Genomic DNA, 12,838 nt, shown 5'->3' on the forward strand with positions numbered 1-12,838 from the left:
AACGGCACACTACAAAGAATAAAGGACTGCTTGAGCTTATCCAATCTACATGTCTTTATGGATTTCAGTTGCTCTTATATGTGGTAGTAAACAGAATCTTAAAAGGGCTATAATTCCCTACTTTGCAACTCTATAAATGTCTGCAAGTAAACTGCATTAACAAATGGGTTACAAGTTATAAGACACAGATGCAGTGTTAACTGCCAACTCAGTACAAGGCATGATCCCTCAGACACAGAAATACATAATGAAATAACATAAAATGTTTTTTGTGGTTTTATTCTTGAATATTTTGTATTTACATAAGAAAACAGAGAATTACATGGCCACTTAAGCTGGCTATAATTTATGAAGTAAACTGCAGGTCCTAACACCCTCACACACCACAGTGTTACACAGCTAAATCAGAATAAGCTTAGCCTTTCTAAAACTCAAAATCTAAGTTTCTCACACTACTTTCAGTTGTAAGAATGTTTCTTCCATTCTCAGTAACGAACATTCCATTGCTACTCTGTTTCCTGTGCCAATTTGAAAGCTATTAAAGTCCACAACAATTGGCAAGACAAGACAAATATTTATTTCTGGTTTGAAAAAAAAGAGCACAGATCCTAGTCAGAAAAGCAAAATTATCTTTTGTCAAATTATACTAGAAACATCCTACTTAGAGAAGTTGTTAGCAGCACCACCACAGGTCAGAAACCCAACTGCATCCATTTTAGGATCATCTTTTAAAAACACAAGAAAATGTATATAAACAGGTATATGGATACTTTACAGTGTTCATGAAGAAAACCTAGAGCATCACCGTCTGTAACAGACTGCAGGACTAGAGCATTCACCTCATTTATATTTTGTGTAAGCTTTGTAGCAGACTGCAATACAATTTAAATGTAATTTTAAATGCTCCATTGTACTTTCAAACTCTATTGATCTACCAGGCCCGGATCGTGACTGAAAACGGTTGGATTAGTACAAGTACATAGATTTTTTTCTGTAGATTTAATCTGTCAGTCAAGAGAGTACAGACTGTGGACCTTGACAGCCATATGATCACGAACAAACCTAGCTGCAGACCAGAAAACGGGCAACAAAAGGGTTGGGGATTGGGAACAAATTTAGCTTAGAGAGAAAGACTGGAAGGAAAATCGTCATTTTGTTTTGTTAAAGTCACATAAAAAAACAAGGAAATTGCACACATTTGAATATGTTACAAATGTGCATCAATAGCCACGTTCAATGATTGTACTAGATTTCTACTGGTGTTAACTGTGAGGAAAGTAACTTCAGCTTTCATAATGTTTTATATTTCTTCATCAGCCTTAGTCCATCGTTGGTTAACTGTAAGTTGCAGGACAACAGTCATAACCACAACCATTTAGAATGTTATGAAAGACAAACCCATTAACTAAAGCAACCACTTCCAAACTGTAGCTAAAATTTTAAAATCCTTATAAGTTTCTAAGTACTTTATTGATAGCCAATGAAAATTTTTGACAGACGAAACAGCTAAGCATATAGTTATGCTGAAAAAAAATATCACACCTGTGTTTAAAGCAACATACAACCCCATGGCTGCTGATATCTGAACCATGCCTTTACTCCTTCCATTAGCCTTTTTTCAGATGATCATAAAATAAACAAAACAATCGTTCTGCAAACGAATCAACCTACCATATCAGTTGTACTTACCTCTTCTAAGAATTTTGTGACATCGTATATTTTATGATGGATAATAATCCAGGTAGATCTACTGTTATTGTGCTTTTGCACATCTTCCAATCGATAATACTTGGGGCATTCTTTACCTTGGTCCACCATATCTTTTGCTTCTTCTGCCACCATGATATATCGCAGCACTAAACCCCCACAACAATCTCTTGTTGAACTTCCGAACTCAGGCACTGACTGCCTTCAAGCTCAGTTGAAACTCCGCCCAACCGTCCTTTCTATTGGCTAACCCTTAGTCGTCAATATTTCACCAATGAACTATCCTCCTAAATGACTCAGCAGTTTGCCATTTAGAAGTATGCCGCAAAGAGTAGGCGTACCAGTAACTAATCAATTAAAACAAGGGGAGGAAGCAGAGGAGGTTAGTCAGGATTAAATGATTTAAGTTAATAGTTTGTGAGTACTTATGGAGTTTTATGGCATAATAGTAAAATGGAAAAGTTTACGTCACGCGAATTTGCAGGCAAAGATTGATAAAGAAATATACAACTGTTTGATTTTATAGAAAAAAAATCATGTAAAACGACCTGTTTCAGAAAGTTATGGTTTACGGCCATTTACAATATTATTAAACGGAGTGTAGGTACGGCCATTTACAATATTATTAAACGGAGTGTAGGTACGGCCATTTACAATATTATTAAACTGAGTGTAGGAGGCGGTAGAATGTAAACCTAGCACGTGGGTGCTTTCAGAGCTGGCGCTAAACAGGTTAGTGAGAGTTTACTGAGTGATTTAGCGCCTAAGTGCATTTTCTTTAATGTCAGAAGTAGATAATACCAGTTTTCCAGGGTAGCAGGTTGGTGTAAATTGGTCATGTAGTGATGTATCCTTGAGATTTTAAGTACTTTTTTTCACTTTTTGCATTTTACACCGACAGTAGAACGTGTATATTTATTTATTCGGAGTGTCCGACTGGACGTAGGTCCATTTTCAGCGGAGGCCCGGGGTGAAAAGCTCCACAGTTAAAACAAACAGACAGTAGTTTCATTGGATTACATAGCGATTAACAATTTACATAGCAATTACTTACAACATATTTGTCTGAGATTGGTACAGCTCTACCTGTCTTTTTTACAAAACTAAATTCATACCTATTTACAGATCTCTTACCATAGATGCTTACGGAATAACCATACATGTTATTTAAGCATTCGTCACATTGTTCAGCTCTGCAATTCCAACACATTGTTCATATTTCCATTAATGATTCAAATCCAGTATTGAGGTTATATATATATATATATATATATATATATATATATATATATATACACACACACAGTACCAGCTCAGCACATTGTCATTCCATTGCATCCTTGTGAACATATGCCTCAAATTCCATGTCTAACAAATCAAGGTAACCAAGCAGGTTAATAATAACACAGAGACTTCAGATGGATTAAATGGCTGCAGCCATGTGTTTATTGCCAATCATTGTCAATGACTATTTCTCTAATAGAAGCCAATTAGTATGAGATGTGTGCAAGGCAGGACTATCAGGGAGGCCATTTATTTCTTTCATAGTATTCCCCTAAACCTACAGGACAACAAACAAAAATGTCGATATCCGGCCCTTTTTTATGTATCATACCCATTTCATAATAACTTTTTCACAGTTCAGCACAATTCTTCTGGGCCGCCTTACAATCTGCCAAGGGGGCTATTGCTGGGCTAAGTCCCCTGGCAACAATCCCTTGGGGCTGTCTGGCCTGTGGAAGGTCCAGCTGAAGAGTCCTGTGACCCCCCCCCCCCACTTACCTTGGCCTCCCTTACCTTTCCTGCCTTCCGCCACAGAAGGGAGGAATGTTCGTCCCTTCCGCCAGCACATCTCAATCTACTCTAGGTGAATGCCCTTCAGACCTAAAACTGCCTGTAAAATACATGTGAACCTTCTTCCGATAAATGAACCCAATTTTTCTCATACCTATCCAGCCACCAGACCCGAATGCCAGGGTGGGGAATGTACAACCCCTTAATGGCCTTTAAAATCTTATCCATAGAATTATTAATTCTCCGTCTCATTCTTTCCACAGCTTTTATGGACCTAACCCCTTTCCATCTTTTTCTGTGTACCACTTCTGACCAACAAATAATGGCTTGTGGCCAACATTCATGTATGCAATTAATTTCCTGTACCATTTAACTAATTAAATCTTTTATTGGTTGTTGACCAATATCATTGCCCTCTAGGTGTAACACGATGGTTGCAGGAGGTTTACCACCATTACTGTACTAAGCTGGTGCCACCGCATTCCTGACACCCCATACCAAACTGTTTTGCCTGAAGCTCGTTCTCTTTGGAAGGATAAGCCCGGCCTGCTCTGCACCCAGAGGTGGAGTCTCCAAACAAAGGAATGGCCAGCTATCCAGATGTATTTCTGTTCTGCGGATGTGTCTGCTGAAATGCAATGAACAAGAGTTAGAGTTGTTTACACCTTACATAACTTTTATAAGCCTAGGATTTCCACCTACCCATCCTCATAATGTCAGCCTGTGAGTCCCCCATTGCATGTGCATATCCGAAAAGAATGCAATGTATACCTACTTGTGTCCAAGCCCATCAACTTAACTGCCTGCTTTAAAACTGCTCTCACCTGATAATGTGTTAGTGGTTCACCTTGCTGATGGCAGAAAAATGGACCACCTAACACACCCCTATAACTCCTGTACTCCAGTATCACTTTAGTCACATTCCATTCTAATCCCTCTGGGGTAACTACTCTTACCCATTGACCTCTGCCTTCTTGATCAGTTTTGGATTTCGCCACATAAATCCAGGTGTCATCACCCAGTACGTGTACATGTTCTAAAGGCAGTACTGTCCCCTGGCTTTTCTTACTCGGTTGGACAATTTCCGACCATCTGAATGCCCCACAAAAAGCCAGCTTTAAATAATGATACCTCATAAGAAGAGAAACAAACCTCCAAAACAGCAATCTATAGCTTGCTTAATACAGCTGGACCTATGGGGTACCTCTTATCAAGCCTCTTGGGTGTTTGTCTCCCCCAACCTTTAAACATCGCGCGTACTTGGAAAGTGTTAGCTAGATCCTTCAAACCCAAAGCCTGATGAAACCAATTCAAGGCTGACAATGCGCTTCTCGCTCTGCCCAGACACCAACCTTTTTCTTTCATCAACATGATGTAAGACCTGATTTGGTGAGGTGGAATAGGCCAAATGGATTCCCAGCCTCTGGCTACATTTATTGTATCTTACCCTTGTACTTCCACTGAGAGAATTACACATTCGCAACCATTCTCGTCTGTCCATAAGGCCCATAATTGAACTGGCACTGGTGTCGGAGAAGGACTCGCCCTTGGGGCTAGCGACCGGAAACGGGGTCACTGCAAACGAGAAAGGGAATCTGCCAATGAGTTATCGATGCCGGGAATGTGTTGTGCTTTAACTGTCACATTAAATGTCAAGCACTTAAATGTAAAATATCTCATCCTACCTTTTCCCCCCAGCTGATTATTGACTATATGCACTACACTATTGTTGTCAGAACGCAACCAAACCACTCTCTTTGATTTGTGCTCCCCAAATTTCCAATGCCACCACTACTGGGAAGAATTCCATATCTGCGATTGAAATGTCTATCCTGTTTTTTCACTCGAGTCGGCCAGACCATGCTGAACCAGTGATCTTGAAAATAACCCCCAAAGCCAATCCCCCCCCGCTGCATCTGTAAACAACTGAGCAGGAGGTAGATGGTCTCTCTCCTGCCAAATTGCTATCCCATTGTAGTCTGATAAACTCCACCGCACACCTAGATCCTCCTTCATACCTTGTGTGATCCTAATCCGGTGGTGTGGCTTTGTGCACCCTGACCCCTTAGCAGCTAAGCGCCTCATAAATGAGCACCCTACAGGAATCACTTTGCATGCACAATTCATTAACCCTACTAATTCTTGTAACTGTTTAAGGGTTATCTTATTCTGTATTAGCACTTGACTTAAGAGTAGCCGTAATTTCTGCACCTTGTCTATAGGAAGCCTACACTGACCAGTCAAGCTATCAATCTCTATACCCAGGAAAGCCAGTCTGTTCGTCGGGCCCTCTGTTTTATCCATTGCTAGCGGCACCCCTAACTCCTTGCAAATCTGTTGAAATGTATCCAATGTTTGTTGACATTCCCCTATGTCCTCCTTCCCAATGAATAGAAAGTCATCCAAATAATAAACATCTCTCTTCCCCTACCCGCTGAGCCACCAACCAGTGTAAGAAGGGACTGAATTTCTCAAAAGTGGCACATGCTATTGAACAACCCATAGGCATGCATTTATCCATGTAATATTGGCCTTCGAATGCCAAACCTAACCACCCTTGGTCTTTAGAAGCAATGGGTAAAAGTCTGAAAGCAGACTCTTAGCTTTTGCCATAAGGGCCCCTCTTCCCTTCACCTTGACTTTCTTAACCGCTTCATCCAAGAAAGCATAATGCACTGATGTTCCTATTCCATTTATGTAATTATTTACCGAATTCCCCTGCGGATAGGATAAGTGGTGAATGAGCCGAAATTCACCTGGCTTCTTTTTGGGTACTATGCCAATAGGAGAAACCATAAATGCTCTTCTTGGTGGGCATGGAAATGGGCCTGCCAGTCTGCCCGCTTCCAATTCTTTATCTTTGCTCCAATTATGTCCGGATGCTCTTCTGCTGACTTCAAGTTCTTGACCCAAACCCCTTGCTTCCTACCTTCTGCTGGTATCCTGAAGCCCTTGGTGAACCCCTCTTCTAGTAATGCTGCTGCTTCTCTATCTGGATACGCTTTGTGCCATTCTCTTAAAATATCCCCTTTTACCAGCGTTGGGAGATGGAACTGCGTACCCTTTAAAGGTGGTGGGTGAGTAAAAACTTTTGTTCTGGGGGCTTGAGAGACGAAAACAAGCCTTGGCTGGGTGGTTTACCTTACCACAAGCCATGCATTGCCTAAATCTACACTGAAGTTGATTTCGACACTGACCAAAGTTGTACTGTCCAGGTGGGGATCAAGAAGACTGATTTGGTTTGTTCCCAGCCTTTTCAATCCTTCCTCTAGCCAGCCCATCCCACCTTACCCTCCTACCTGCCCCCCTCCCCCCACTGAAACCTGAGTCCGAGCTGACCTGCCTCAGACAAATGGCAGCTTGCTGCGATTTGACGTGCAAGCTGTTGTTACAGATGAAGAACATAGTACATCAGGAGACAACTAGAATCTTTATCTGTGGAGTACATAACAGACATTAACAAATGTTACAATAAGAAGTTACTGCTGCATAATAAGTAGTAGGCTTATGAGCATCTGAGCTTGCTATAATCAAGGTAGTTAGTGGAGTGGAAAGAAAGGTAGTGGTTGGATGGGGTGGGTGATATTAAGAGTGGGAGTTGCAAGGGCATAGCCAGCATGTTTTTAGGCGCGCTTTTAGTAAAGTTTTGAAGTGGGTGCATGGTGGTATGGAGGTAATTGTGGGTGGGAGGGAGTTCCATAATTTGGCTGTGGCGCAAGAGAATAGTGCTTCACCAGCAGAGTTATTGGCTTTAGTGATCTGCAAGTGATTTTTGTTGCTGGATCTTAGTGATCTGGTGGTGCGATAGGGTTGGAGTAGATTTTGGAGGGATGGGACATTTAGTGGATGTATAATATGTTCCTAAGTTCAATAGTATATTAGGTCGGTGTAGTTTGGTTGCAGAGTGGCTCAGCCTTACGATGTTAAGTAAAATCTCTTCACTCTTTGCACTTCACACTGACAGTAGAAGCTATGTAAACGGATTGTGTATAATGATGATACAGTTATTTGTTCAGTAAAACTTTGAACATAATTTATTTAGTAGATTGTACATATTGTATATATAAGTTCATATTTGTGTACTATGCTAACGGCCGTGGGGCCGGTACAAGCGTAGTCCGTAGAAGTGCCCTAGCATTGTGCCGCCCGTCGTTAGTTCCCTGAGCTTCTATCAAGTAGAGCCACTGGAGTGATCCCGGGGTGAACTTTCTATTTCCCAGCCACTCGTCAAGATTTCTCTTGAAAAGGGTCACTGAGGTGCTCTGCTTGACATGTATGGGAAGTCTATTCCAGAGCATGGGTAGTCTCTGGGTTATAAACCAGCATGGTCTGTTGATTGTGGTAATGAGGTTGAGGTCTCTGGAGCATATGGTGCGGAGGGATTGGGATTTCTTTAGATGTAGCATTTCTAACAGAGCTGGGTCAGACATGGCTTTGTAAGTCTAGCAGCGATCGCCTCTTCGTAAATGATATGAGACAGAAAATAGCTGGATTTTTTTTTTGAGTCTGTCCATGTAGGACATGTGTTTAAGGCCTAGGATCTTCTTCGTGAGGTACTTTTGTGGCCTCTCCAGCTGTTGCAGGTGTCTAGTGCGGTACATGCCAAATGGAGCATTATACTCTATGATTGGTCTGAGGGAAGAATAGAGAGAAATGATGACCTCTTTCTTCCTGGATACAAAACTCTTGGTGATGAGATGTGCCACATAGAAGGACTTTCTGACCACAGTGGCAATGTCATGGTCGAAGGAGAGGTTGCTGTCAACCTGTGTCCCCAGATCCCTTATAATGCCTTAATTGTTCAGTGGGCTCCCATTGATGTGGTAATTAGTGGGAATTTTTTTAACTAAAGGGAATGGCTACACATTTTTTGGCATTAAGCTTAAGGCCATGGTTTCGACACCAGTCATTGGTCTCAGTAAGGCCTTTCTGTAGGATGTCTGCACCACTTGGGAAGTTAATAATGGCTCCCAGCTTGCAGTCGTCCACGAATTTGGTCAGCCGGAGTCTCTCTATGTTGGCCTGGACATCTGAGAAGTAGATACCAAACAGAAGAGGACCCAGGACCGATCCCTGTGGGACTCCACTCGTGACTGGTCAGCAGTCTGATTTCTAGTCCGCTACTTTCACACTGTGGGTTCTGTGAGCCAGTTTGTAACCCACCTAACAATATAGGAGTTGATGCCTAGTCTGCTGAGTTTATCAGTAATTCCTGAGTGAAGAATGGTATCAAAGGCCTTGGCCAGATCGAGGTGGCTGTATGAACTGCCTTAAAGAATTCTACCAGGTTGAGAAGGCATGATCTACCTTTCCCAAAACCAAATTGCGTGCGATCTAGAGTTTGGAGATTCCCTATATCCTTGTTAATTAGGTCCACGATGATGCGCTCCATAGCCTCACATTACACTCGTTGGGCTAATGGGGTGATAATTTCCAGGGTCTGTAGTCACTCCTTCTTTATGGAGAGAGATGACTCAGTGCGCCATTCAGTAGGGACAAAGCCTAAGGTGAGGCTGTGAGTGAACAGAGCACACGTGGTGCCAGTTCACTTTGTAATTCATGTAGAACACAGCCAGTGATATTGTCGGGTCCCATGGAAGCTGTATTCTTGACCTTAGACAATGCAGCTTTTACCTGTGCTGCAGCAATGTTGGGTACCTGGCATTCTTCTGGTATTGAGATTGGCCCTTTTGGGGGGGGGGGGGTAAAGTTGGCCCTGAATCTGTCAACCAGTATGTTGGCAATATCTGTTGGCTCAGTATAGGAGGTATCATTGTGCAGTAACTCGGAGCAAATCTTGGTATTGCCATGGAGAGTCTTGATATAACTATAGAAGGCCTTGTAATTGTTTTTAGTGTCTACTGCAATTCTGCCTTCATAGCTGGCTTTGGAGGTTTTGATGAGGGAATCTCAACTTTTTGTTGAGACTAATAAGGGAATTTTTCCAGTCTTGGGACTTCCACCTTTTTCTGCAACGGTTTCTTCCTTCTGTTGTAGAGTTTATTAATGGCAGGGGACCACCAGACTGGCTTCCTTTTTTTGGAGGAGAGCATCTTGGTTTGGCTGGGTATGGCTAGTTCCATGCATTTATCTACTTGTTCGTACAGTGCATTGGTATATGTCATGCATCGGTGTATGATTTGTCAGTCATGCATCTATTTTCCATTGGCATGGGTGCCGTGAAGTTAGCCACCTCTGTTTTTAGGAGTCCAAAGTACGCTTTGGAGAAGTTTTTCATGGTGGATAACTTTGTTGGGGGGGTGTGGGTGAGATGTGGATTTCCATGGTGATTAGTTTGTGGTCGGATCTAACCAGGGATGAATTGACTATTGGTGTAGAACAATGTTTGCCCATGTTAGTAATAACCAGGTTAAGGATGTTGCTTCCTCTAGTGAGGGTAAAAATGAGCAGGTTCAGGACACTGGAATTGATGAATTCCAGGAAGTGTTGGGCCAGTGCATTGGTGGATGAGTAGTTTTCCCAGCTGATTGAGGGGTAGTTGGTCACCTAGTATGAGAGTGTTGGGTTGGATCTTAATAGTTTCCAGGGTGCTTAGGAATGTGGAGTGAGTCTTGGGATACGGTTGGGGACCTGTAGCAGGCTACAACCTGAATCGACGTCTTACCCAATGTTAGTTGTACCTGGTGTATCTCGGATGTGTTATGCTGGGCTACTAGTCTGGAGGTGTGTATATCTTTTACGAATATGGAGACACCACCACCTTTGGAGCTTTGGTCCATGTTCTGGGGCTGAAAGGTGTGGAATGAGTTATAGCCTGGTAGTGCAGGGGTGCTTTCTGCTGCTTTAAACCAGGTCTCCGTTACAGCACAAATGTCGATGCTCTCCATTTTGAGGAGTGCTTCAAGTGAGTGCATCTTGAGATTTAGACTTCTAGCATTGAGCAGCATGACCCTCAGATTGCATTTATTTATAACTGTAATGGTGTTAATTTGGTCTTTGGAACACTTCTTAAAAAAGGCACTATAGGGGAGGCAAGAGCCTTAGCTGGTACCTGGAAACCCAGGGGTGACAGATGCAGGCCATCTCTGGCAAAGCATCGAGGTCTGTCAGTCATGTCATCCCAAGCAGACAGATACTGGATCTCCTTAGAATAACACCAGAAACTTAGCCAATTGCTGGTCAATCATTTTCTGTTTGTACTGTGGTATCATTCTGGGAGATGGTAGGATGCTGCTCAGGGTGAGGGCATACCTGCCTGGGCCACATAATCTGAGAGGTCCACCATGTCTCTTTGCATGTAGTTGAGGGTGGTGTGTCTCAGGTCATTCACACCCACATTGTAATAGGTGACTCTGTCATCAGGCACACTGACGTCCCGCTCACCAGGCTGAAAAAGGAGAATGTCACGGTGAGCTGTCTGTCGGGCGCTAGGATCCGCCACATAACACAAGCACTCAGGTCACTCCAAGGCAAGTACAAATATGACTCGGTCATTGTCCATGCTGGTGTGAATGACCTGAGACTTACCTCCCTGGACTACATGAAAAGAGACATAGAGGAGCTCTCTTGAGCATGTAGCCCAGGCCGGTATGACCCTGACCTTGAGTAGCATCTTACCCTCACCAAGAATGATGCCACAATATGAAGACAAGATGATCAATTTCAACAATTGGCTTAAGTATTGGTGTCATTCAAAGGGGATCCAATGCCTGTCAGCCTGGGATGACATGCTCGACAAGCCACGATTCTTCGCTAGGGACGGCTTGCACCTGTCACCCCTGGGCTTTCGAATATTGGCAAAGGCTCTTGCTACCCCATAGTGCCTTTTTAGGCAAGGCTCAAAAGACAAACCCACCTCCATAGGTATCACAAGGGATAAGAAACTAAGAGTAATGCTACTCAATGCCAGAAGTCTAAACCTCAAGATGCACGCACTCGAAACTCTCCATAGCATGGAGAACATCGATATCTGTGCAGTAACAGAAACCTGGTTCAAGGCTCCCGAGAGCACCCCAGCACTACCAGGTTTATACCTCATACCATGCTTTTCGGCCCCAAAACTTGGATCGTACTACAAAAGGAGGGGGAGTATCAATATTCGTCAAAGATACCCACACCTCCAGGTTGGTGGCACAGCACGAAGCATCAGAGACTATCCATGTGCAACTAACAGTGGGTAAAACTGCCTTCCAGTTTATAGCCTGCTACAGACCACCCTCCCAAACCCAGGAACCACACTCGGCCTTCCTGAGAACACTGGAAAATATGAAGGTCTCTCCAAACACCATTATATTGGGTGACTTCAACTACCCAAACATAGACTGGGAGCATTACTCTAGCTCCAACACCCTAGCCCAAAGGTTCCTAGAATTTATAAACTCAAATGCTATGGAACAACTTGTTACCACTCCCACAAGAGGGGAAAGCATACTGGACCTGATCATCACCAACATGGGGATCTATGCTCCAGACCAGAAGTGTATCCCTCACTGGTAAGATCAGACCATAAACTAATCTCACTGGATATTCACATCCCGACTCCACCCCCTGCCATGAAAACCGCAGTGAAAAACTTCTCTAAAGCAAATTTCACACTCCTCAAAACCGAGGTGGAATCCTTCAAAGCCCCTGGGCCTGTGAAAAATATGGCCCAGACCGCAGAATCCTTTATAAACGCATTCTATGAACACCTTCAGGAATGCATGGATCATGCAATCCCAAATAAAACCAAGACCCAATCCTCCAAAGGCAGACGTCCTGTCTGGTGGACCCCAGCCATAAACAAACTATACAGTAGAAGGAGGAAGCTACTACATGATAGAGCAAAATCCCAAAAAGGGAAGGCATCTCTGATCAGTATTAGCAAAAAACTACGGGCACTCATAAAATCGTCTAAGGCCAGCTTCAAGAGAAAAATTGCACAGGACACTAAGGATAATCACAAGGCTTTCTTTAGTTATGTTAGGAACCTGGGTGGGAATTCCCAGATATGCTCAGAATTAGTCCAAAATGACAAAAATACACGAACCCACAGACATTGCCAACATCCTAGCTGACAGGTTCAGCGGAAACTTCTCCCCTCCCACCAAAGGGCAAATATTTATCCCAGCAGAGTGCTGCCCCTGACATCTCAGATGCTCAGGTAAGAGCTGCCCTCTCCAAAGCAAAAACACAGCATCAATGGGACCAGGCGGTGTCCCGGCTGCGTCCTACATGAACTCCAAGAAGAGCTAAACCCAAACATAAAACTACTGTTCAATCTCAGCCTTACTACAGGATATGTACCCAAAGAGTGGCATACAGCAACAGTGGTCCCTCTCCACAAAGGTGGTGCCTCAACGGATCCTGGAAACTATCGCCCCATAAGCCTGACTAG

At 43.1% G+C, this 12,838-nt stretch overlaps 2 protein-coding genes across 3 annotated transcripts in view; one reads left to right on the forward strand and one right to left on the reverse strand.

Moving 5' to 3' along the window:
- The window catches only part of LOC122816764 (cytochrome b5), a 487,681-nt gene extending 485,763 nt beyond the window's left edge, over positions 1-1,918 (reverse strand). The window contains exon 1 of the mRNA XM_044089781.1: positions 1,690-1,918. Within this exon, the coding sequence (XP_043945716.1) occupies positions 1,690-1,842 (153 nt within the window). The 5' untranslated portion in view covers positions 1,843-1,918. The remainder of the gene's footprint in view (positions 1-1,689) is intronic.
- CCHR12.PART0H7orf26 (chromosome chr12.part0 C7orf26 homolog) overlaps positions 1-12,838 on the forward strand; it is a 1,310,154-nt gene that overhangs the window by 511,022 nt on the left and 786,294 nt on the right. The gene's annotated exons all lie outside the window — the stretch shown is intronic.

The sequence above is a fragment of the Protopterus annectens genome, chromosome 12.part0, assembly GCF_019279795.1.
Source record: "Protopterus annectens isolate FY-2018-M chromosome 12.part0, PAN1.0, whole genome shotgun sequence".
NCBI classification, from domain to species: domain Eukaryota; kingdom Metazoa; phylum Chordata; order Ceratodontiformes; family Protopteridae; genus Protopterus; species Protopterus annectens.